This window comes from Podarcis vaucheri (assembly GCF_965113315.1).
Source record: "Podarcis vaucheri genome assembly, chromosome: Z".
Lineage (NCBI taxonomy): Eukaryota > Metazoa > Chordata > Lepidosauria > Squamata > Lacertidae > Podarcis > Podarcis vaucheri.
In genome coordinates, this window is record NC_138758.1 from 39,736,412 (window position 1) to 39,758,400 (window position 21,989).

The following is a 21,989-nucleotide window of genomic DNA, read 5'->3' on the forward strand; positions in this document are numbered from 1 at the left end:
CACAGAGCATAGACCCATTGTAATTAATGGACAGGCCCATTGATTCCAGTAGGCCTACTCTCAGCTGGATGCAACTCCTTGTAAGGCATTTTGAATAAACAGATATAAATAATATATATTTTATATAAATATACATGATACACCTTATAAACAAATTAATAGCAGTCTGGCCACCAGCAATCCCACATATCTGAAGCAAGCGGAAGTAACCGTGTGTGATGAAATAGGAAGAGATCTGCACATGCTCGGAAACGATCTCACGTGGCTCTCTTTCTTAAAAAAAAATAAGCGGGGAGAAAAGTATGCTGCACCTTAGAATGAACTGAGGAGAAAGAATATGCAATTTAAAAGTGTGCAGCAGCGGGGTGGCTTTACCGTGAAGCGCTGTCCGCTTGCACAGTAGCCACGCTGAGGGCGGAGCTGCTGGTCGTCTAGCAACGGACCCGGGGGCGGGGCGTCGGTTTTTTTGATCTCACCCCTCTCCCTCGGCCTGCATCCATGGGACCGGAGCCGGGCTCGCGGACGGCGCTGCTGGAGCTGAAGCCGGGAGGAAACCCGGAGGAAGGCAACTGGTGCGTTCTCGAGGCGGGGCATCAGTGCACGTGGGATGCAGTTGGAGGGAGTTGACGTGCAAAGAGAAACAGGGTGCGGGGAGGTCGGTGCTGAACTGAGGCGTGGGCCCCCTAGATCCGCTTCAGCCTACCTGGAAGGGGCAGCCATCGATCAGGGAGCTCTCTCGCCTGTGCCCCCCAGCAGAGGGGAATAGCCTTGCAAAGGGAGTATTAATTTGCGGAAGATGACATGCAATATGCAGTCAAACTCTGCTTGCGGCCAGAGGCTTAAATTATTAATAGCCCTTCCTTTACAAGATTCTGCCTCCGATATTTACTCCTGCCTCCGATTTTATAGCGGATTTCTTGCACGCCATTCATTTCTGCTGTTGCTTTCCTAGGTTGAATTTTAGACCGTAGGCTCCGCGAGGCAGGGCCCGGATCTCCTGCAGCCCTGTCAAATGGTCTGCACGCATCAGTGAGAATTCTTGCATTACTGTACTTATGAAAATGCATAAGTAAATACTTAAAAAATGAAAGAATGAATTACAGTATTGTGTTTTGTAAAGAAAAATCCAATAAAAGGGGGAAGACAACACCTACAATGTTCTAATGCTGCTTTTGACAGGCTTTTATATTAATTGTATTGCCATGTTTATTTTATAGCCCATCTTTAATTCAAAGCTGCTCAAGGTGGCCCTTATAGTTCTCTTTCTTCCCGCTTTATGCTCAAAACAACCCTGTGAGGTGGTTAGGCTGAGAGTGAAGGGGCTGACTCTGGGACACCCAGTAAGCACCCATGGCTAAGTGCGGACTTGGAATTTTGTTTCCCAGACCCCTAGTCCAACACTCTTAACACCACACTTACTGTACATTTTGAATTGTAGTGTGGGGTATGGATCTTGTTTATCGCTGTAGGGGGTGGCGACTCTGGTAATTTATTTATTGGTAGTATTACCTTATGATTGTGTTGTGGCTCTTTCTTTTGAAATATGCAAACTTCAGTAAAGAACTAATTTTTTAAAATCGACCTCCCCCAACCCTAGTGCCCTCCAGATGGTTTAAAGAACAATTCTTGTTATCCTCAAAAGAACATGACTGTACATCAGGTTGCAGAAATCTGGTGTACCAGGGGATGAGGGTGCTATCCTGTATATTACTGTGCATTATTTATTCGTTTGCCTATTATATTTATATCCCACCTTTCTCCCAAGTTGGGATTCAACATTTTGAAGCAGCATTATAAAATGCAAAGTAATAAAAACAAGCTAGTTAGCAACAATAGTTTAAAATACATCGGAACACATTTGGAACCAGTAATTGAAATCCTGTTTGTCTTGACAGCAGCCCAGTAGTCAGCATCGTCTGTACCTTAAGTTCCCAAAGGCCTGTCTGAACAGGGAGGCCTTAGCCTGCTGGTGGAAGGATAACAAGCTCATCTAACCTCTCTTGGGAGGGAATCCTATCTAGCAGCCACAGAAGGGGCTCTCTCTCCTGTCACCACCTAATGGGCTTCTGGTGTTGATGGGACAGAGTGAAGACAGTCTTTGCCAAGAAGGTGCATTTCAGATCTTTTGGATGACAACGACCTTGTTGGCTAGAGCTGATGGGAGTTGTAGTCCCAAATACCTGGAGGGCATCCATTTGGCAAACGCTGCATAGCATCTTCTGGTATGTGATCTCATGTAGGTAAAACAGCACCATCCACCCACAACAGGCTTGGAAGAACTTGAAGTTTTTCAAAAGTTTAAAATGAACTTTTTAGGGGGGCAAGTGATTGGACCCAGAGAGGGCAAAACAGCTCACTTAGGGTGAAATGTACACACTGAGCAAGGAATAATGGCTGGCTTCTGAGAAGCAGGGAGGAGAAAATTTGGTGGTGGAATGGAGTATCCTGGAAGAGAGGCTGTCTGGCAGAGTCCATACTGCAGCATTTGTTTCACTCTTGTATGAATAATAAGATTGGGGTATTCATAGTATTTTGCACATACACCCTCAATAATCCATAGAACGTCCCAGCAAGGTTACCCAGCCTTGTTTTATCCCCATGTTGTAGATGGAGAGGCTGAGAGTGACTTCCCTGGGACTCTCTGACTGAGTTCATGGCCCAGGGTTACCCTGGTTCCCAGCTCATCCTAGTAGCTGCTACACCATTTATGCATGCTTGTTCGATGGTGTTTACTCCTGGGTAAGTGTGCATAGATAGCATTGCAGGCTTAAAGAGACACGCTCCAAACAGCAGCCTTGCTGAGATCACTTTTGCTTATTTCTCCATGCCAGGTATGCCCTTCTTCTACCTGGGGACAGTCCCTGTGCCCGTGTGGGGCAGAACTCCTTGTACCTACCTCCTGCAGAGCCGGGCAGCAGGAAAGGGAAAGTCATCCTTGTCGGGGGAGCAGACCCGAGTGGCAGTTTTGCCGACTCCTACATCATGGATCTTGGTAAGGGCTAGAGTGTCATTAGAGCAGGAAGGAAGCATATGATATGTGGCAGAATTCAGCTTCTCAACAAACTGCTTTTGTTTTGTTTTTTGTATAAAAAAAAAAGCAAGTTCCTGGTCCTCATGGCTGCAATGCAGTAATTTTAGACTTGGATTCATGGGGTTCTTTCTCCCTCTTTAGGTGACGATCTGTATTTCTTCACCAGGTTTCCAAATGTGGTAAATCTGCTCCACTTCCCAGTGGGGAGGAGTTGCGGTGGACCATGTGGCCACCCACTCCCCAGGGGGGGGGAGGGACTTTGTCTCCCGTTGCCTGGGGGTATCCCGGCCACGTCAGAGCCTGGCCAGCCAATCCGCTGGCCGGTGGGGTGTGGCCGGGGACAGTTTAAACTGAGGAGTGAGCCGGAGGACTTCCTCTTGCATGGACAGGGCTCCCCCTACCGGTGGTTTACCCTTACTGGACTTCCCACACAGCGGGCAGGAGTCAGATATAGTCAGGTCCAATCAATGCCTAAGCCAATACTGCTCACATTCTGTAATTCAATAAAGTTGTGGCCAAATTTGCCCAATAACATAAACTTAGTATCTGTGTCCTTGTGTGAGTTATTTTCCAACGAGGGGGTGGCTGCAGGGTCTCGACACTCAAAGGAGCCCTGTGGCATTTTGGTGCCCTGGACTTCTTCCAAAAAGCTCTGCCCTGGTGGTGCCATTGCCATAGGGAAAGAGAGGAGGACCTCTGGCCCACGGGCCACCAGGCCATTTTGGGAAAGCCCTGCCCATCCACCCTTTACCTGACAGCAATTGCAGAGAGTGCTGCTGCTTTTAGGTCCTGCTTGTGGGCTTTGCATTGGGGCATCTGGCTGGACTCTGAGCAGGGGCAGACTTTGGTAATCTTTGGTGATATGGTGTGCTGAGTTATGACAAAATTTGGCACGCCGAAATGAACCATCTCAATTTTGCTCTCCCTCTTTTGGCGCCCTATGTATGGGAAGCACCCACACTGCCCGGAATCAGGTGCTGCTGTGAGAACAGGATGCTGGACTAGATGAGTCTCCTTTGGCCTGATCCCACTACCAGGCTCTTACGTCTCTTTCTGGCTCCCAGATGCACACTGCTGGACGGCACCTGCCTGGCGGGGTCTCTTGCCGCGGTATGAGCATGCCACCTTCATTCCCACAAGCTGGCCCACGAGCCTCTGGGTGTTTGGAGGAGCCAGTGAAACTGGGAACAGGAATTGTGTGCAAGTTCTGGACCTCCGTGAGTATTAGTTATTTCCTTTTCATTTTATTACTTCTTGGAGTAATTTTTTTTTAAGATTTCAAACATGCAGCTGTCCAATTTCTAAATTTATTCATATCCAATATTTGCATCTCACTATCCCACCAGCGAGCTCAGAGCAGCAAATGTAGCTCTCCTGAGAATGGTTATCCTCACAACAACCCAGTGAGGTTGGTTAAGCTAGGAGAGAGTGATTAGTCCAAGTTCACTTGGCCTTAATCAGGGGGTTGAACCCTAGTTTCTCAGGACTTAGTCCAACAATCTTACCACTACACCACACTGCCTATCTGTTAGATGATGAAAATAACAATAAAACTTATTTCAGAGTGGTAGCTGGGTTATTGTACTGCAGCAAAAACAACAGTGTTTTGTGTCACCGTCTATATCTAATAAATTTATTATGGCATCAGCCTATGCACACTACAATCTGACTTCTTTAGATGCATGAAGTATTATCCTGAGTTACTGCACTGGTGGGTCAGAAGGTGGAATTGTGAGATCAGAAGGAAATAATATGTAGAGATGACGATAATTGTGTTTTAACAGTGGCCATTGACATACACACAAAATAGTTGGTTTATAACATCCTAACATCCAAGCCGTTGGTCAGCAAACTGGCACATGTAATTTGATTTAAAACCCCCAAAATGTTTCATTTCAGTCCCTAACCTATAGCACTAAATCTCTTGAGGAACTACAGTTCAGTAGTTTCAAGTTCTAGTTTCTCTTTGACATTCTTTTGAATCAAAGTACCACTAGATTAGCCTTTCATTTAAGCACTCGCCTGGTAACCAAAGGGGACTAGGAATTCCATTTCTTTCTTCCACACGTGACCCACCCTCATTTTCTGTGCCTATAATTTACTTGTGTACCATCTCCAATTTTTCTATATTGTAGCTTACAAATATTTTTGTTTTCCACGTTAGAAGCTGGAACTTGGATGAGCCCTAAGGTGAGCGGCACTCCACCATCCCCTCGCACTTACCATACATCCTCAGCAGTGATTGGGGACCGTTTATATGTATTTGGAGGAGGTGATAAAGGGGTAGATCCAGTCAAAGACCAGCAGCTTCACATCTTTGACTCTGGTAAGCTTCCTCTGCTTCTGTGCAGATATTTCCCAAACCAAATGTTTAGCTGATTCCCCTGGGCCTGGCAGCAGATGGAGCAAAGTAGGAGTTGAATCCTGTTAGTCCTACTTAGAGAAAACCCGTTGAAATGGATAAACATGACTAATGTAGGCCTTTTAACCCTATGTGTGGGAAGCAGGGAGCAAGGCCCTTGAGGTAGCTGTTGCTTCATCTTAATACATTTCTCTCTTGCCACCTGTAGCCACTCTGACATGGCTGCAGCCAGAAGTTCGGGGCGACCCTCCTGCTCCTCGACATGGCCATGCCGTGGTGGCTGTCGAGAACAGGCTGTACATACATGGCGGATTGGCTGGTGATACCTTTTTTGATGATCTCTTCTGCTTTGATACAAGTAAGTACTCAGTGGTGCAAACTTTGTGGAAAGGGATTATTATCTTCCCACCTTGCCTTAAAAACACAACAACCCATAGATCTTTAACTTTTAGAAGCCACACATTATAAAGCCTTAAAGGCTAAGAATGTGAGAAATACTGTAGGATCCTGATTACAGTTTCCACCTGCTGGCTGTGTTACTACAGAATTGCGGTACAGCCTTAAGAGGTGGTGTGGGGTAGTGGGTAGCGTTTGACAAGATCCAGGAAGACGAGGAATCAGATCCCCACTCAGATTTCTCTGGGTGACCTTAGGTTAGGCATAATCTCTCAGTCTAACCTACCGTGCAGGGTTGTGAGGATACAAGGGGGGAAAGGGGAGGATAACTGTGTATGCTGCCACAAGTTCCTTTATGGAAAGGCAGACATTAATGGGAAAAACAAATTCTAAATACCATTTAGCCTTCCTTTGCTTCCTATTTTCCAGGCATTTCCCATCTGTTTAAGCCACCGCCTCCAATAATCTTTGCTGTCATTACAGCTAGAAACTTAACTTTGAAGTAACTGTCCCAAACTCTTTACCAAATTCATTTTCCTGTTGCAGAATCGCTGAATGTGCATGCAGCCCTGTTATGTGTGTTTCAAGCTCAATTTGCTTAAGCTTTGCACCTGATGAGCACTGATGTAGATTGGTTTAATGTGCTTGCAGCTGAAATGAAGTGGGAGACCCTGTCGGCTACTGGATCTGTACCAGCAGGGCGGGCAGCCCACTCAGCAGTTATGTTTCAGGGCCATTTGTATATATTTGGTGGAATGGACCCAACAGGAGCACTGGACACAATGTATAAATATCACATAGGTGGGTGTTTCTTATGATATTTTTGGTTAGCTTCCCTTGGGAACATTATACTGGGGAGTCCTCTTTGCGTATGTGCCATAGCCAGCAATTTTGAGATGGCAGCCCCAGCCATGTAACCTCCCCACATGACAATCTTATCTGAAGCTAGTAGTGGCTGAAGCTGATGGGAGCTGTAATCCAAAACAGAGAGTGCTTATGTGGCCTCTGATTATGTAGTGTGACTCCCCCCACCCCGGATTATAAACACTGTCACCACATACTAAAGGGAGTAGTAGATCAGAGGTAGAGCTCACCTGTTGCATGAAAAAGGTCCCAGGCTTAGTTCCTTAAGTCTGCAATTTTTTAACAAGATGGAGAGGGAGGAGCATCAGGGAACAGGTGATATTGAAACAGATCTGCTTGCAACCCTGGAAAGTTGTGGTCAATTCAGAGTAGGCACACCTGGGCTACGTGTGCAAAAGAAATCTGATATGGAATAAGGCAGCTTCATGTTTATCAAAAGCATCTATAGCTCTGTGAAAGAGCAGGTGTTTTGCATGCAGAAAGGTTCCAGGTTTAATCCCAAATATTCTCCAGTTAAAAGGATCTTTTGCAGCAGGTGATAGGAAAGGGGCTTCTCTCTCCTCTCTCACTAGTGGAAACCTTGAGGAGCTGCTCTCAGTATTAGGCAGCAGTGGGCTAGATCAGGAATAATAGTACGTAATTTATTATTTTTACCCAACCCATCTGAACTTGGTGGCTCTGCAATATGTTACTGAATCCCCGCCCTTGGCTATGCCGGTTGGAGCTGATGGAAGTTAGGAATTCAACAGCATCTGGCAGGCCATGAGTTTCTTACTCCTGGTCTAGATGGGAATAGTTTGAAAGGTGCCTAAGAGCCGCTCAGTGTTCCATAACACCCACAAGAGCCCTTCTGGTCTAAATAGCCCCACATACTGTTCTCAGTCAGCAGCCTGCAAGCAGGAGTTGTACGAAACTGCAGTCTCCCCTTTTTGATTCCAAACAACTGGTTTGCCATATCCTCCAAGAATCTTTCTTTGCTGCTTTTAAAACCATACAGCTGGCAGCCATCACTATTCACATGTATGTCACTTAGAATGTTAAGAGGGAAAAGAGATCCCCAATATTTCCACTCTCTGTAGAAGCTTCAGGTCTAATTTTCCAGCTCTTTTAAGATTGACAAATAGTGATGTTTTAATTTACAAGAAGCTGCTGCTTTCCCCCCTTTTTTTGCATAGTTTTCTATTTATTTATTTTTAACTGCAGAAAAGGGACATTGGACAAAGCTGGAGTTTAAAACTCCTGTGCCTTCTGCTCGTCTGGACCAGTCTATGTGTGTTGTTCCATGGAAAGTGTCTTCCAGTGAGGACAGCAACAGGAAGGAAGGAGCTGGAGGCTCTAATGGAGACAATCTATCTCAAGGCTGCCCAGATGAACACTTGTGCTTAGTGTTTGGTGGAATGGATATTAAAGGGGAAATCTACAAAGACAGTGCTGTAACTCTTCTTAAGTAAAATGTTTTAAATAAATGTTTAATAATCTAAATCTGCCTCCCTCCTTGTAATGCAAGACAATCCACATTTTGTGTCGGAGGACTACAAATTAAGTGTGTGCGCATATTTCTGCCTCTTGAAAGTTTCAGCGTGTCCAGTGGCTGGAATGGCTGGGAAAGGAAGGGGAGTGCTTAATAAAATACAAGTGAGTTGCCCTCCTTTAATCAAATTTGGGTGGTTGACTGCTTCATATTACTACCATGGAAGTGGAATAAGACCCTCAGAAAATGAAATGTGTAGTTTCTACAGGCACTGAACCCCAAATGGTGCTCTCTTGCCAACAATGGGATGAATCAGGATGTGTTAGAAGAAGCTAATAAGAATTAGTGCTGGAGGGTTCAGGATTGGACAATTTCCCATATAACAGATTTACTGCACTGAAACAGTTCAGTAGATAGGAAAGTACCATTAACTCCTAAGGGCACACAGCTTTTGCCAACAATGGGCAGCAGATTGTAATTAACACAGGTTATTGGCCAAGTGGTTTCATTGCATTAGCTTATGTTGACGAAAGAGCCAGACAGCTTGCATATTAAATAAGCAACACATCATGGCTCTCAGAGTTAGTTATGGTTAACTAAAATAGTAGATGGGCTGCTTCTTGTGTGATCAAGCAAACAAACTGCAGAGTTGAGCAGCTGATAAAGCTAGGGATTAACTTATCCAAAATCATCTCCCTTGTGTGCTTGGTCCAGCCCTTAGCTTCTCTCTTGTATATTTCTGGGCCTGAAATTCCTTAAATTATTCAGAGATCCAGCTTGAGGTATTCTGACCTGGCACAATAATGCATACTTACTCTGAGCTCATTTACACATCACTTTTCATCTAGAAACAAAACATGCAAACCTTAAGGACCACTAAATGACCCTGAGGGCATCTTGCAACTGTACAATTCTGATTCTAATGCTTCTGTGGCTTGTCCACATATGCCAAGTCATCACCTAATGGCCTGCTACCACCCAGCAGACATGCATGGGAATAATTCTTCGCCCAATTGTATTATGCTCTGAGGAAGGTGGCATCTGAGGGGGTCAGACCAAGAAGCATGCAGACAGAACTATAGCTCTGGTCCTGGTATGTTCTTAGTTCCTATAAGCATTTGTGTTACAAAGATCAAATAGACCCAGATCCAGTGTAAGTAACAAATTTATTGTTGTCACTTGTGGAGGGTAGAAAAGTTCTCCACATAACACACACAACCCAACTTGTTAAATAGAATGGTTTCAATACTTCACCCGCTCCCTGTGTCAGGTTGCCCACCCCCCTGCTGGACATTTATCAACTGCTAATGAAAAGCAGTATACAGCCACTTTTGGGCTAGCATTTCCAACTCCACCCAATGTGAAGATTCAGATCACATTCCAAATCTAGAGTTCAAATAGTTTAAACAAAAGTTCAAAGTCCAATATTTACAGCATCAACATCTAGGAAACTGATGTCTACAATTCATCCTTATCTCCTCCTGCTGCTTCTTCCTCGGTAGGGGGTGGGCCTGCGCTACCATACAACTTGCCCACAATTGGTTGCACCACCTCTTCCAGTTCCTTCTTTTGGGCTTTGAATTCCTCGATGTCACTATCTTGGTGACTCTCTAGCCACTCAATCTTTTCCTCTACAGCCTTCTCTATTGTTTCTTTGTCTTCAGATGACAACTTGCCACCGAGCTTCTCCTTATCTCCAATCTGGTTTTTCAGTGAGTAGGCATAACTTTCCAGCTCATTCCTAGCATCAATCCGCTCTTTCAGCTTTTTGTCTTCCTCAGCAAACTTCTCTGCATCATTGACCATCCTCTCAATTTCTTCTGGAGTAAGACGATTCTGGTCATTGGTGATGGTGATCTTATTTTTGTTGCCTGTGCCCTTGTCCTCAGCCGTAACACGAAGGATTCCATTCACATCTATTTCAAAGGTAACTTCAATTTGAGGGACACCACGGGGAGCAGGAGGGATTCCAGTCAGATCGAAAGTTCCCAAGAGATGATTATCCTTTGTAAGAGGACGTTCTCCTACAGGGGGGAAATTTCATTTCACATGAAATCACTCAGATTATACTCTGGTAATCACGCAAGTACAAGATTATCATTTTTTAAAGGCATCTCACTTGTGTTTCTATTAATAATCAACAGCTAGTGATACTCAAAGAATGTTAAGGAACCTCACAAATGTGGAAACATGCATTGCAAAATTAAGCTGTGTTGGAGTCACCTTTTACTCTTTACTGCCCAGAAGACAAAAAAAACTCTAAAAGTTTCCAAACCAAATGATGTTGGTCGGCCACTTACCTTCATAAACCTTAATTGTCACAGTTGGCTGGTTATCTGAAGCTGTGGAGAAGATCTGTGATTTCTTGGTGGGGACAACAGTGTTCCTTGGGATAAGTTTGGTCATTACTCCACCAACAGTCTCAATGCCCAAGGTCAGAGGACACACGTCAAGCAGCACCAGATCCCCTAAGAATGAAAAGGAGGTTTTAAGCGATGAAGCATCACCATAATTTATCTAGCTGTAGTGACAAACTTGACAGCCAGCAAAGACAAAGATCTTCCATTCCAAACAGTTATGAGGCTGACTGAAAGCTTTTCACTTGTACAGGCTACTCTGCCCAACATCTCATGCAGCATTTAAGTCACTCAGACTTACCAGTATCTTGATCCCCAGAGAGTACACCAGCCTGCACAGCAGCACCATAAGCTACAGCTTCATCAGGATTGATTCCACGAGAGGGTTCCTTGCCATTGAAAAATTCTTTCACAAGCTGCTGTATCTTGGGGATGCGAGTAGAGCCACCAACAAGCACAATTTCATCAATGTCAGACTTCTTTAGGTCTGCATCCTCTAGGACTTTCTGGACAGGTTTCATGGTGGAACGGAAGAGATCCTAGAAGCAGAATTTGAAATCATTTAATTGATGTAGAAAGGCAATCACAGAACAAGGCCACAAGATGATACAGTCACCAAATTATCAGATACATCCCGCCCCCCAAGATGCCCATGTATGATGCTATTTGAGATCAGATGGGCCTACTCTTAATATCTCATTTTTCTTTAACAGGAGAATCTACAAAGATCAGTCATTGCTATCTTTTAGAGGGCAAGCAATTTTGACTCAAGCCATTAGGGAACCAATTTATTCTCTGCTGTTGGTGCAGTTTGACCAGCACAGTGTCTTGGGAGTGGCACCACCTTATTTTTCCCATGGCGGGCATGTACTACATGTTATTACGTTACTATAATCTTATTTCTCTCCCAATTTTATGTTTTGTGTACAGCAATTGCTCCAAATAGTAGAGCCATTTTATTAGAAACAACCTATTTTAAAATTCAAGATACCTACCATGTTCAGTTCTTCAAATTTTGCTCTTGTCAAGGTTTCAGAGAAGTCTTCTCCTTCAAAGAAGGATTCAATCTCAATTCTAGATTGGTGTTGAGAAGAAAGCGCTCTTTTGGCCTTTTCAACTTCTCGACGAAGCTTCTGAACAGCTCTGTTGTCCTTCCGAACATCCTTTCCAGTTTTCTTCTTGTAGAGCTTGATGAAGTGTTCCATTACACGCTGGTCAAAGTCTTCCCCACCCAGGTGAGTGTCTCCATTGGTTGCCACAACTTCAAAGACACCATTATCAATTGTGAGGAGGGAGACATCAAAGGTTCCACCACCCAAATCAAAGACAAGGATGTTCTTCTCGCCCTCCCTCTTGTCTAGGCCATAAGCAATAGCAGCAGCAGTCCTGTAAGAAAGAGCAACTTGTTACGTTTGGTAAATGTGAGAAAAGCCCACACAAACTCCAAATACTGGCAGAAGACTTAAAACCCTACTTACGGCTCATTGATTATTCTCATGACATTCAGCCCTGCAATAGTACCAGCATCCTTTGTAGCCTGACGCTGGGCATCGTTGAAGTAAGCTGGCACAGTGACAACAGCATGGGTGACCTGGAGAAGAATGAGAGTAATTCTGATTGCTGTTTCCAAATTAACATCTAATAAAGGGGTTTTTGGGGGGGTGGGGAGCCCGATTGTCTAGAATGCACCTTTCAAGACTATTTAGAGGAGTGGATTGCCTGTTGCCCTCTAGATGCTGCAGGGCTCTCATCAGCCCCATCCAGCATTGTCAACTGTCAGGGATATTGGAAATTGGAATTAAAACACATCCAGAAGGCTACAGATTGGCCTTCTCAACTTGGAGAACAATTCTACCACCCCCATCCATTTTATGACCTGGGGAACCAAAAAAGTAGGGACTCCTTGTGTACAAGCAGCCAGGCCTGTTAGGAGGCATCAAAGCTCAGTGGCAGAGCACTTACATTGTAAGTAGAATATTACATGTCCAAGCCAGTTTAGAATGATCTCTAGACCAGAAAGGCATCGAGACCTGCTGCTAACTAGAGTAAGCAGTAAAGGATTAGACCAACCACTGGCCAATCTCCATACATGGTAGATTCACAAAGGCTCCCCTCAGTGCCTATTCTTTTTGCTTGTGTGCTCCGGCGGAAACATCATCTTACCTTCTTTCCCAAGTAGGCCTCAGCAGTCTCCTTCATTTTAGTCAGAACCATTGCTGAAATTTCTTCTGGGGCAAAGGTCTTCATTTGGCCACCTCCGATATCAACCTGAATATGGGGCTTAGACTTCTTTTCAATGACCTGTAAAGACAAGTACAAGTGGACATGGTTACAAACCAAAAGCACACCATCTACAATATTAATATTGTGGTGGATTTAAAGAGGTTCCATTGAAGAAGCGGCAGGACCAAACAACCTGCCCATCGGGTTGCCAGATGCAGAATGACCCATGCTTGGATGCTGGTATCTTAAGCAGAGTGAAAGCAGTGCCATAAGTTGTGTGGACTGGAAAAACACTTCATACATTGCTTAGTAACCTAGTGTGTCTAGGAAAGTGCTAGGGCTGGGGACAGGCTGGGTTCAAATTTCACACCAAAAGGTGTTAAATGTACTTTATATACCATAACATAAATGGCACAAAATGAGTACCTTGAAAGGTAGATATTTTATATCCTGCTGCACAGAAGGATCATTCCATGTTCTACCAATGAGGCGTTTGGCATCAAATACAGTATTCTCAGGGTTTGAAGTCAGCTGGTTCTTTGCTGCATCACCTATAAGACGTTCCCCCTCTGGTGTGAAGGCCACATAGGAGGGTGTGATTCTGTTACCCTGGTCATTAGCAATTATCTCCACACGCCCATTCTTGAAAACACCAACACTGTAAAAGAGAATGGAAGTTACTTTTTAAAATATATGTATTATTTAAAGCCTTCTGGGTGGTTCACAAAATATAATACACCAAAAAAACAAACAAACAGAATTCACATAAATCAAGCACATCAAGCCAAAAATCTGAGTCCTGTGAAGAGGTGCAACAAGTAAGCTAGTTGGATCCTCTGGGCTAAACAGGTTAATACTAATGTTTCTGGCCAGTACTCAAGCTTTTAGCTGTAAGACTATACTGAATCAAAATAGTTTGAGCTGAATAGCTATCGTACAGTGGTGCCTCGCAAGACGAAATTAATTCGTTCCGCAAGTTTTTTCTTCTTGCGAGTTTTTCGTCTTGCGAAGCACGGTTTGAAAATCAATCAATGCGTTCCTATGGAAACCGCCTTCAGACCAGGTCCGGGGACAGTCTGTCTGTCCCCCGACCTCTTCTGAAGGCTGGGGGGGGGGGGGAACAAGGGCTTTTCTTCCCACCGCCAGCCTTCAGAAAAGCCCTTCTCCCCACCTCCCGCCCCGCAGGCTCCGGGGACAAGAGGACTTTGCTGCTGCCCGCCAGCATTTTAAAAGCCCCTGCTGTCCTGGGGCGATTTTAAAATGCTGGCGGGCGGCAGCGAAGCCTCCGCTGTCCCGGGGGGATTTTAAAATGCTGGGGGTCGGCAGCGAACGCTTCGCTGCCGCCCGCCAGCATTTTAAGATCGCCCGGGACAGCGGAGACTTCTCTGCTGTCCCGGGCGATCTTAAAATGCTGGCAGGCGGGAGCGAAGCCCTCGCTGCCGCCCACCAGCATTTTAAGATCGCCCGGGACAGCAGAGAAGTCTCCGCTGTCCCGGGAAGGCAGGCGGGGGGGAGCAAAGACTTTTGCCCCCCCCCCGGCCTTCAGAAGAGGTCCAGGACCTCTTCTGAAGGCCGGCGGTGGGCGAAAGTCTTTGCTCCCGACCGCCAGTATTTTAAAAGAGGTCCCCGGAGATTTCCCTATGGGCTTTCTTCTTGCGAAGCAAGCCCATAGGGAAATTCGTCTTAAGGAACGACTCAAAAACGGAAAACTCTTTCGTCTTGCGGGGCACCACTGTATTGTTACTCCCCTGACTTGTACCAAGTGCATTAAAATAGTACAGTACAATTAATTTGCATTCACTAGTGCAGAATGACGGTTCACAACACTGCATCAAATCTTGGCCATATTTTGGTGCAGTGGCCATAAGCTATTCAAGACACCCAGAAGCCACTCAGAAGCCACTCAATCAAATAGGCACCTTTCTTTTACTTACCAGGAATATGTGGTTCCCAGATCAATGCCAACCACAGTCCCCACATCTTCCTTTTTGTCGTCGTCATCAGCAGCAAATACACTGCCAATGAGCAACAGGCAGACAAGTGCATACTTCATTTTGCCCTTGTACCAAGTATTCACAATCAGGGAGAAAAAAACCCTGTAATAAGTAAAATCAATCATCAGTGGCAATACTATGAGCAAAAAGACAATACCATGATGCCCATTTAACAGAAACGGGGGCAGATTTACAGAGTAAGTATTACTGGTCCCACATATCATTAGCAAAGGCTGGGAAGGCCAATCAGGACTAGAGGCTACCAAGACCCACAGCCTGCAAACATGCAGGCAGCTCAAAGAAAACACCCTAAATCCTATACAAAGGAAACTTTTCTGTTCAAGGAAAAGGCAGCCAAGGGGTTAAGAAAATATGTAGCTGTCGTGATACTTAAACATGAATGTGAACCCACACACTGCGCTAAATTCTACAGACATTCATTGAGAAATATCATGTGGAAAGGCAGTGTGTAAAAGCTGCAAAACGTAACACATCAAAAAAGGGCTACCAACCTCTTAACTTTAGTTCAGACAATCCCAACATTAAAGGCAAAGAGTAAATTGGTAATCCAGTGCCAGAGATAGCCTACTCCCCCCTCCCATTTTTTGGTATACGGAGCAACTGTAAAACGAGTAGCAGCCTCGATTCAAATAATTAACATTGTTCACTACAACCACAGCTGTTTTGCCTTCACCCATTCTCATAAGAAAACCATCGTAAAAAGTGGGAGAAGGGAGTAGTCGCTGTACTCACCACCAGAAACCCAGCCATTACTATTTACCCCAAACCGGTAAAGGTTATCAATATACAAAACAAACACCATACAGAGACGTCTAGCAAGTTCTGCTTTTTGCATAAATCCCCTCTCCCCGATAAGGAGCAGGGGAACGAAAAAGAATACCCCGCACAAACCTCCGTTCCTATTCTGCGATATAAACCCCTTTTATTCATTCATGCATGCCAAATACTGTTGCAATCGCCACCCCACCACCACCAAGGGGAATATGGAACTGGCAGGAAATGGGAATAAAAATGGCGCGCTTTGGACCGTGAGCCGCAATAGGCTTTTTCTCAATGGGAACCTGGATAAATGAGAACGAAGGGGCATTTTGAGGGCAAGGGGGACCCCACAAGGCCCGATAGATTTGGAGACGCCGCCCTCCCCTTCTCGTTAGGCCCCGGCCCCCGCCCCCTCTTCCGCTCAAGCACTAGGCCACCCCGAGCCTTACCTGTATTAAGTAACAGGACCTCGCGGTCGCCTCACGCTCTATCCGACGAAAGCAACGATCTGAATTGTGATTTTCTCACTCAAAGATCACGGTCTGGCCCAGATATTCCCCCTCGGCTCTTATATACGTTCCCGTGGCCTTGCGTGGAGTCGCACTATTGGCCCATTTTCTCTCGCTGGAGCCTCCCGATTGGTCGCTTGCCACCAAGCTGGCCGGAGCCGATAGGTCCGCTCCGTTTGTGACGTCAGGCCCCCGTCGCGCACCGCTCCGTCAGGCTTGGTTGTGTCGCTTTCCTTCCCCACCCCTTCTCTTTCCTCTCGGCCGTCCTCGAGCCTCATTGGGCCGCCCTACCGGTGTTGCAGTCCAATCAAGGGCTGCTGCATGAGCCAAGCGGAGCGAGCTCATTGGCTGGAATTGGGCGTCATGTTGAAAAATCTCTAGGCATGAAGGGTTGGCTCTTTCTGGAAGTTTCTATGGTTACGAGGCCTGGCAGCCTGTTATAGGCGGGGGCAGAAAAAGGCATGGCTTGCTGTGCCTATGGCTGCCACGATGTCTCCGTAGGCAGTACTGAAGGCTGCTTTGCACCGGTTAAAGTGTCAGACTAGGACTGGGGCAGATGCTGGCTGCTATATTCTGTAGGCCATGCAGCTCACTGGTCGAGGATAGACCTGTCATTCTGCTTCAGCCTAGCCTACCTCGCAGGGTTATTGTGAGGGTATAACGTTGGAACCTCGTTTTCAACCCTTGAGTTTCCCAGACAAAATAGGGAATATATAATTAAGCAGACAAACAGTGTTATATGGTGGTGTAACACAGTTCATTCAATGTAGGAGAAAATGGGGAGCCTAAATACAGATTCTTTCTTCAGCCCGATTCACGAGTAGTTAATGGTACTAGTGAAACAGCAGATTTGCCCTACAACAATACTAGTACCATCCCCTTGTAACCAACAGACTGCTGCTGTTTTTTGGTGGGATCCAGCCGTGTGACTGTAAATTCAGGTTCCACAGTCAACAGTGATTGGGAGGCCTCCAGCAACAGTTGCAGTATTTGGGACTTTCTGATTAGGTAAAAGGCCAGGAAGAGGTGACACATTTACTGTATGTTGTACGTGTGAAGGAAAAACTTAAACTCGTAGTAGCAGAGTTTCCAAAAATAGACCAGAGGCAATATTTTATCCAGTAGAGCTTTACTTGTGCTGAAGGCAAATGAGCATAATGGTCACAAGTCCAAATATTGTACATTCAGGATTGGCACAGTCCATAAAAATCCAGTTGCAGCACTTACAAAAACTTAAAAACTTAAGACTAAACCTTAACACTAAGCATTCTATAGTCAGCATGCCCTTAATTGGAAGAGATAAGAGAACTAGTTCAAACCAGCTTCCCAGAAGGTATAACCCAATCATTAACCCCTCTGCTTGCTTCTGTCACACAGAGTAGCTTCCAGAATCCTCGTGTATTAAGGAGAATAGGAAAGATCTCTATACATCAGATCTATACTTTCTGCACTAAGAAATGCAAACTGTTTATAACATTATGCATGGCATGTAGAAAGTGAATAGAGAGTGCTTTTCTCTGTTTCTTGTAATGCCATAATTTGTGGGCATCCGATGAAGCTGAATGTTGGAAGATTCAGGAAATAAAAGAAATTGACTATTATGGAACTCACTCCCACATGCGGCAGTGATGGCCACCAACTTAGATGGCTTATTAGACAATTTCATGGAGGAAAAGCATATCCATGGCTACTAACCATGATAGGCATTCTCTGCCTCTAGTCTTTAATTCCAATTGCTGGAAACTGCAGAAGGGGAGCGTGCTCCTGTGCTCAGGTCCTGCTTGCAGGTTTCCCATTGAGGCATCTGGTTGGCCACTGTGAGAAGAGGGTGCTGGACTAAATTAGCCACTTGCCTGATCTAGCAAGCTCTTCTTACATTCTTTCTTTTCACCAGAATACTGCAAACAAACCTGTTCCCCATCCCACTCAAAATGGACTTATTGCAATAAGAAAAGTGACAGGAAAATTAAATGGAAAGTGTGGGCTTACACTTGCTTGACTCAGTGTTCCTTAATGTCCCTGCAAATAAATCAAAATGCATGTTCAATAAATAGCCTATGTCAGGCATAGGCAAACTTGGCCCTCCAGATGTTTTGGGAATATAACTCCCATCATCCCTAGTTAACAGGACCAGTGGTCAGGGATGGTGGGAATTGTAGTCTCAAAACATCTGGAGGGCCAAATTTGCCTATGCCTGGCCTGGGTTGTCTAACCTTCCTGCAAACTTCCAAATCAATGCGAGTGCTCAATTAACAGATTGTCTGAAAGTGGCATAACTGTTCATGAGAATGGCAGCCTCATAAAAACAGTGCAATAGCTTGAAGGTATAAGGTGTTGGGAAATATTCAAAATTGCATAAGCTTTCGTGACTAGGGAAAAAATCAACTTGCAATTTCCCCCTTAGTCACAGGTGTAGCAACTCTAGTTGTAGGCGTGCCCCTGCTTCTGACAATAATTAATGCAAAGGAAAAACTCTTTTCAAACCATTATATCAAGTACTAGCTTGCCAGGGTCCATATTTGCTGGCAACAAACTCTTTTGATGGGTAAGATAATCTTTCTTCTTTATGTATAGAGGTAGATAAGACAAAGAAGATCCTCCACACACACACACACACACACGTGCAGTAGTCACACATGATTTTTTACATGAAGCATTCACAGGCACATCCAAAGTCTGTTTTTATCCGGCCCCTGTGGCAGTTTATTCATTGGGGTCAAATCCTAAAAAAAGCTCAACAATTGTTAAAAAAGCTCAACAACTTTGGGGTAAAATCAAAAAAAGTCGGCCTTCACGCATGTTCACTTCATCAAATCTGGCCCTCTTTGAAAAAAGTTTGGGCATCCCTGGCATAGAATGTCCAACTGAGAGTGCCCATGGGAAAAACAGACAACCATCCACTGAAGGGATATTGTTTAGGTTGAGCTTTTGAATCTTAAATACACTTAGTTTTGCACACTATGGGTGGTATCCAATTAGGGTCACTTTGCTCTTTTTTATTTGCACAAAATTTGTGGGGAGGGTAGACAACAGTCACACCATCTTTTCTAGAACTTCTATTCTGATTGTTTGCAGAGATACTTCATCAAGCAATTATTATCCATCACTTTCCAGTGCGTTTTCTTGTCACTTATTATAAAAATTCTGATGGGATTGGGGAAGCAGGTTTGTTGCACAAAAGCACCAAATCAACTTCAGTTGCAAAACCTGGATTTATAGCTAGTGTGGTGCAGTGGTAATAGTGTTGAATTAGGACCTGGTAGACCAGGGTTCAAATCCCCCTCAGCCATGAAGCTCACTGGGTGATTGGGCCATTCACTGTCTCTTAGCTTAACCCACCTTACAGCATTGTTGCGAGAATGGAAACAAGGAGCGGGGAAACCATGTATGCCACTTTGAGCTCCTTGAAGGAAAAGTGGAATATAAATCAAATAAATAAATACATAAATTTGCCAGTATCTGATTGCATCCCACCTGAAAACAGCAACCGTCTGGAAGCCTAAGCCATGCTCAGAGTAAACCTACAAAAGTCAGCAGACATTGATTTCAATTGGTCTTTTTTGACTTAAGTCAGATACCACCCAGTGGGACTAATATCTGAATAAATGTACATAGTATGAGTCACCCCACAGTTTCGTAGTATTGCACCATATCCTGCCATTCAACTTCCTAGCATTCATCCAGGCAGAAGATGAGGGAGCTGTCCTAGGGTTACTTGAGCACAGACTTCCTCAGCTTGCTCAGCTGCCTTCAGGAAGAACCTGTGAAGCCTGTATACCTATAAAATATAACAAGACCTCTACCAAGAAGATTCTATGACTCTAAGATTCTATAATTCTATGATTCTAAGAGGTTAAATTTGGCTTAATGCCACTAATGTGCACATCTTCCTCCTAGCTGCTGTTGTTAACCCTCTGCAGGATAAAACAGAGGTGATTGTACCTTTGAAAAAAAGCAGTGTTATATACATATATATATCTATGCCCCATAATTAAATAGGTTTAACAGTCATTCCATCTTCCCAAGGCATAGGTGTAGCCAGAATTTATGGGGGGGGGGGCAGAACCTCAGTTAATTAAGTATTTTTATTGTTTTACTTTATCTGTGGGGGCAGCTGCCCCCTGCCCCCTCCTGGATGCGCCCAAGCCCAAGGAATCCTGAGAGCTATAGTTCTGCTGTGACAGGGATCTTTAATGGAGATGTATCAGTATTCTCACAAACTACAATTCCCACAATTCGATGGAAGAAAACATGACAGTTAAAACTTTTCTAAGCTTGTTGTGTCACTATGCAGTCCTCATACAAATTACTTCTGCTAAACAGGATACGAGAGTTACGCTCTATTATGGGGTCCCACACACTACCATCATTCAAGGGGAAATGAGAGCTGCAAACAACAGCTGGATGTTACATCAACAATTTAACATCAAACTACTGGCTGTTGTGAAATGTGCCATGTGGAAAGTAAACAGCCTTCAGTAATTCCTTCTGTGAACTGATTTGTTGCTTAACAATAAAAACGCATGAGACAAAGCATGGTATCCAGACCAAAGTTCCCCTTAGTCCAGCGTCCTGCATTCCCACAGTGCCTACCCAGATATCTATGGGGAGCCCTGAAGGCAAATATGGGCACAACAAATTCCTGTTGTTTTCCAGCAAGGCATTCAGATGTGTATCTGAATCCTTGCTTTAAACTTTCAAAGGAGCCTTGCCAATTTGATGCCTTCCAGACGCTCTGAACTACAACTCCCATTAGCCTCAGACAGTACGGCAGCCAGTTGTCCAACAAAACCTTGGGGAAGCCACCTGGTGGTCAAAGCCTACTTTAGGAATGTCTGGTCAGATAATCTGGCTGGGTATATATTTTGGGCAATGGGAAAGCTGATTTGGGGTAAGAAAGAGAGAATGGGATGGGAGGTTCTGGCTACCATCTGCTCTCGTCCCACCACTACTATTGCCAGCTGTGTAGATTACCGTCCCAAATGGGAGAAGGGGTGTGTGTCCTGCTCCTTGCAGTACACAATCCCTCTCTAACACGCTATGTTATATCTCCAGCCTTTTCGCAAGTGCCACTGAAAGGCCTTAATGGTGCTACAAACACAATAACTGCAGAACCAATTCAGATTAATGAGCTTGGCTCTTCTTTGCCTAGAAAGAAAACTGTTTTCTACACACACTTTAAACTACCTGTTTGATGTGTGCAGAACTCTGTGAATACATCACAAAATTATTATTTTTCACCGAAGCATATGGTGCTGAGACTCAGAGCCGAGGATGCAGGTATGCTTCTTTTTCTGCCAGTTGTCTTTCAAGGTGCTAGCCTCTCCTACCAGCCCAACATATTCAAAAGCCAAGACTGAAGCCAAGAGAGAAAATGTGCCCTAGCATATGGTTACCAATTTTTTCCCAATGAATCCAGGGACACTTTTTTTTTTTTTTAAGCTGAGTAGCAACAGGGAGTCAGTAGTGGGGATGCTGGGCCCAAGCACACATGCATATTGTATAAAGGTGCAAAACCCTTATTTTGCACCCTGTGAAACATAAATGCACAGTGTTTTTAAAAAATGGGCAACGGTTGACCAGCTGCAACTCCCAAGCCTCCCCCAATCAGTCAAAACAAAGGGGGAAGGGGGCAAGAGATTGGGGGAGGCTTGGGAATCACAGGCACGTGGCAGGCCATTGCCCAGTTTTTAAAAAACTCTGCGCATTTATGTTTCACAGGGTGTGAAAGAAGGGCTTTGCACCTTGCCTGGCAGAGAAACCACGCGCCTTGCGCCCTCCTGGGCAATGGCGCAGCACCCACCTGAGACTCCTGAGCCTTCCCCGATCAGTCAAAACAAAGGGGGAAGTGGGCAGGAGATCTGTACCGCTAGACGTCCCCGGTTCCCCTTTGGCAGTGGCGGCGGCAGAGGCAGTCAGCAGCCTGGAGCCAGCCTGGTAGCTCATTTGGCTCCGGCTGGCTTCAGGAGCTGCTCGTGGCCATGGTGCCCACCATTTTTCCT

The 21,989-nt window shown here is 44.9% G+C and overlaps 2 protein-coding genes and 1 long non-coding RNA gene across 5 annotated transcripts; 2 read left to right on the plus strand and 1 right to left on the minus strand.

The window, feature by feature from the left end:
- Nucleotides 1-263: 263 nt before the first annotated feature.
- Nucleotides 264-8,135, plus strand: RABEPK (Rab9 effector protein with kelch motifs). Of its 2 annotated transcripts, XM_082207757.1 has the most exons (8): nucleotides 264-572; nucleotides 2,608-2,739; nucleotides 2,832-2,992; nucleotides 4,096-4,248; nucleotides 5,196-5,357; nucleotides 5,602-5,751; nucleotides 6,441-6,590; nucleotides 7,857-8,135. In XM_082207757.1, exons 2-8 carry the CDS (start codon nucleotides 2,654-2,656, stop codon nucleotides 8,102-8,104), a joined length of 1,110 nt encoding a protein of 369 aa, XP_082063883.1. In that variant the 5' UTR covers nucleotides 264-572; nucleotides 2,608-2,653; the 3' UTR covers nucleotides 8,105-8,135. The 2 variants fall into 2 exon arrangements, with proteins under 2 accessions (XP_082063883.1, XP_082063884.1); XM_082207758.1 differs by lacking the exon at nucleotides 2,608-2,739 and having other exon boundaries at nucleotides 265-572.
- Nucleotides 8,136-9,271: 1,136 nt separating this feature from the next.
- HSPA5 (heat shock protein family A (Hsp70) member 5) lies at nucleotides 9,272-14,773 on the minus strand. Its single transcript, XM_082207691.1, has 8 exons — nucleotides 14,639-14,773; nucleotides 13,131-13,362; nucleotides 12,645-12,782; nucleotides 11,960-12,072; nucleotides 11,477-11,867; nucleotides 10,783-11,020; nucleotides 10,425-10,592; nucleotides 9,272-10,148 (listed from the first exon to the last, which is right to left on the minus strand). Exons 1-8 carry the CDS (start codon nucleotides 14,755-14,757, stop codon nucleotides 9,583-9,585), a joined length of 1,965 nt encoding a protein of 654 aa, XP_082063817.1. The 5' UTR covers nucleotides 14,758-14,773; the 3' UTR covers nucleotides 9,272-9,582.
- On the plus strand, nucleotides 14,665-20,474 carry LOC309523710. 2 transcript variants are annotated; one of them, XR_014215551.1, is made up of 4 exons: nucleotides 14,665-14,802; nucleotides 15,938-16,484; nucleotides 19,885-19,919; nucleotides 20,311-20,474. It is a non-coding gene; the product is annotated as an uncharacterized lncRNA (long non-coding RNA). The 2 variants fall into 2 exon arrangements; XR_014215552.1 differs by lacking the exons at nucleotides 19,885-19,919; nucleotides 20,311-20,474 and having other exon boundaries at nucleotides 15,938-16,794.
- The last annotated feature ends 1,515 nt before the right edge of the window (nucleotides 20,475-21,989 follow it).

Bases quoted from the DNA above. Each gene is read 5' to 3' on its own strand.
- RABEPK (XM_082207757.1), top strand. From the start codon at position 2,654: ATGGCCCAGGGTTACCCTGGTTCCCAGCTCATCCTAGTAGCTGCTACA. The intron at 2,740-2,831 runs GTAAGTGTGCAT...TCTCCATGCCAG, and splicing joins TCGATGGTGTTTACTCCTGG to GTATGCCCTTCTTCTACCTG. The intron at 2,993-4,095 runs GTAAGGGCTAGA...TCTGGCTCCCAG, and splicing joins CTCCTACATCATGGATCTTG to ATGCACACTGCTGGACGGCA.
- HSPA5 (XM_082207691.1), bottom strand. From the start codon at position 14,757: ATGAAGTATGCACTTGTCTGCCTGTTGCTCATTGGCAGTGTATTTGCT. The intron at 12,783-13,130 runs GTACTCATTTTG...TTGTCTTTACAG, and splicing joins TAAAATATCTACCTTTCAAG to GTCATTGAAAAGAAGTCTAA. The intron at 10,149-10,424 runs GTAAGTGGCCGA...TCCCCCCTGTAG, and splicing joins GACAATTAAGGTTTATGAAG to GAGAACGTCCTCTTACAAAG.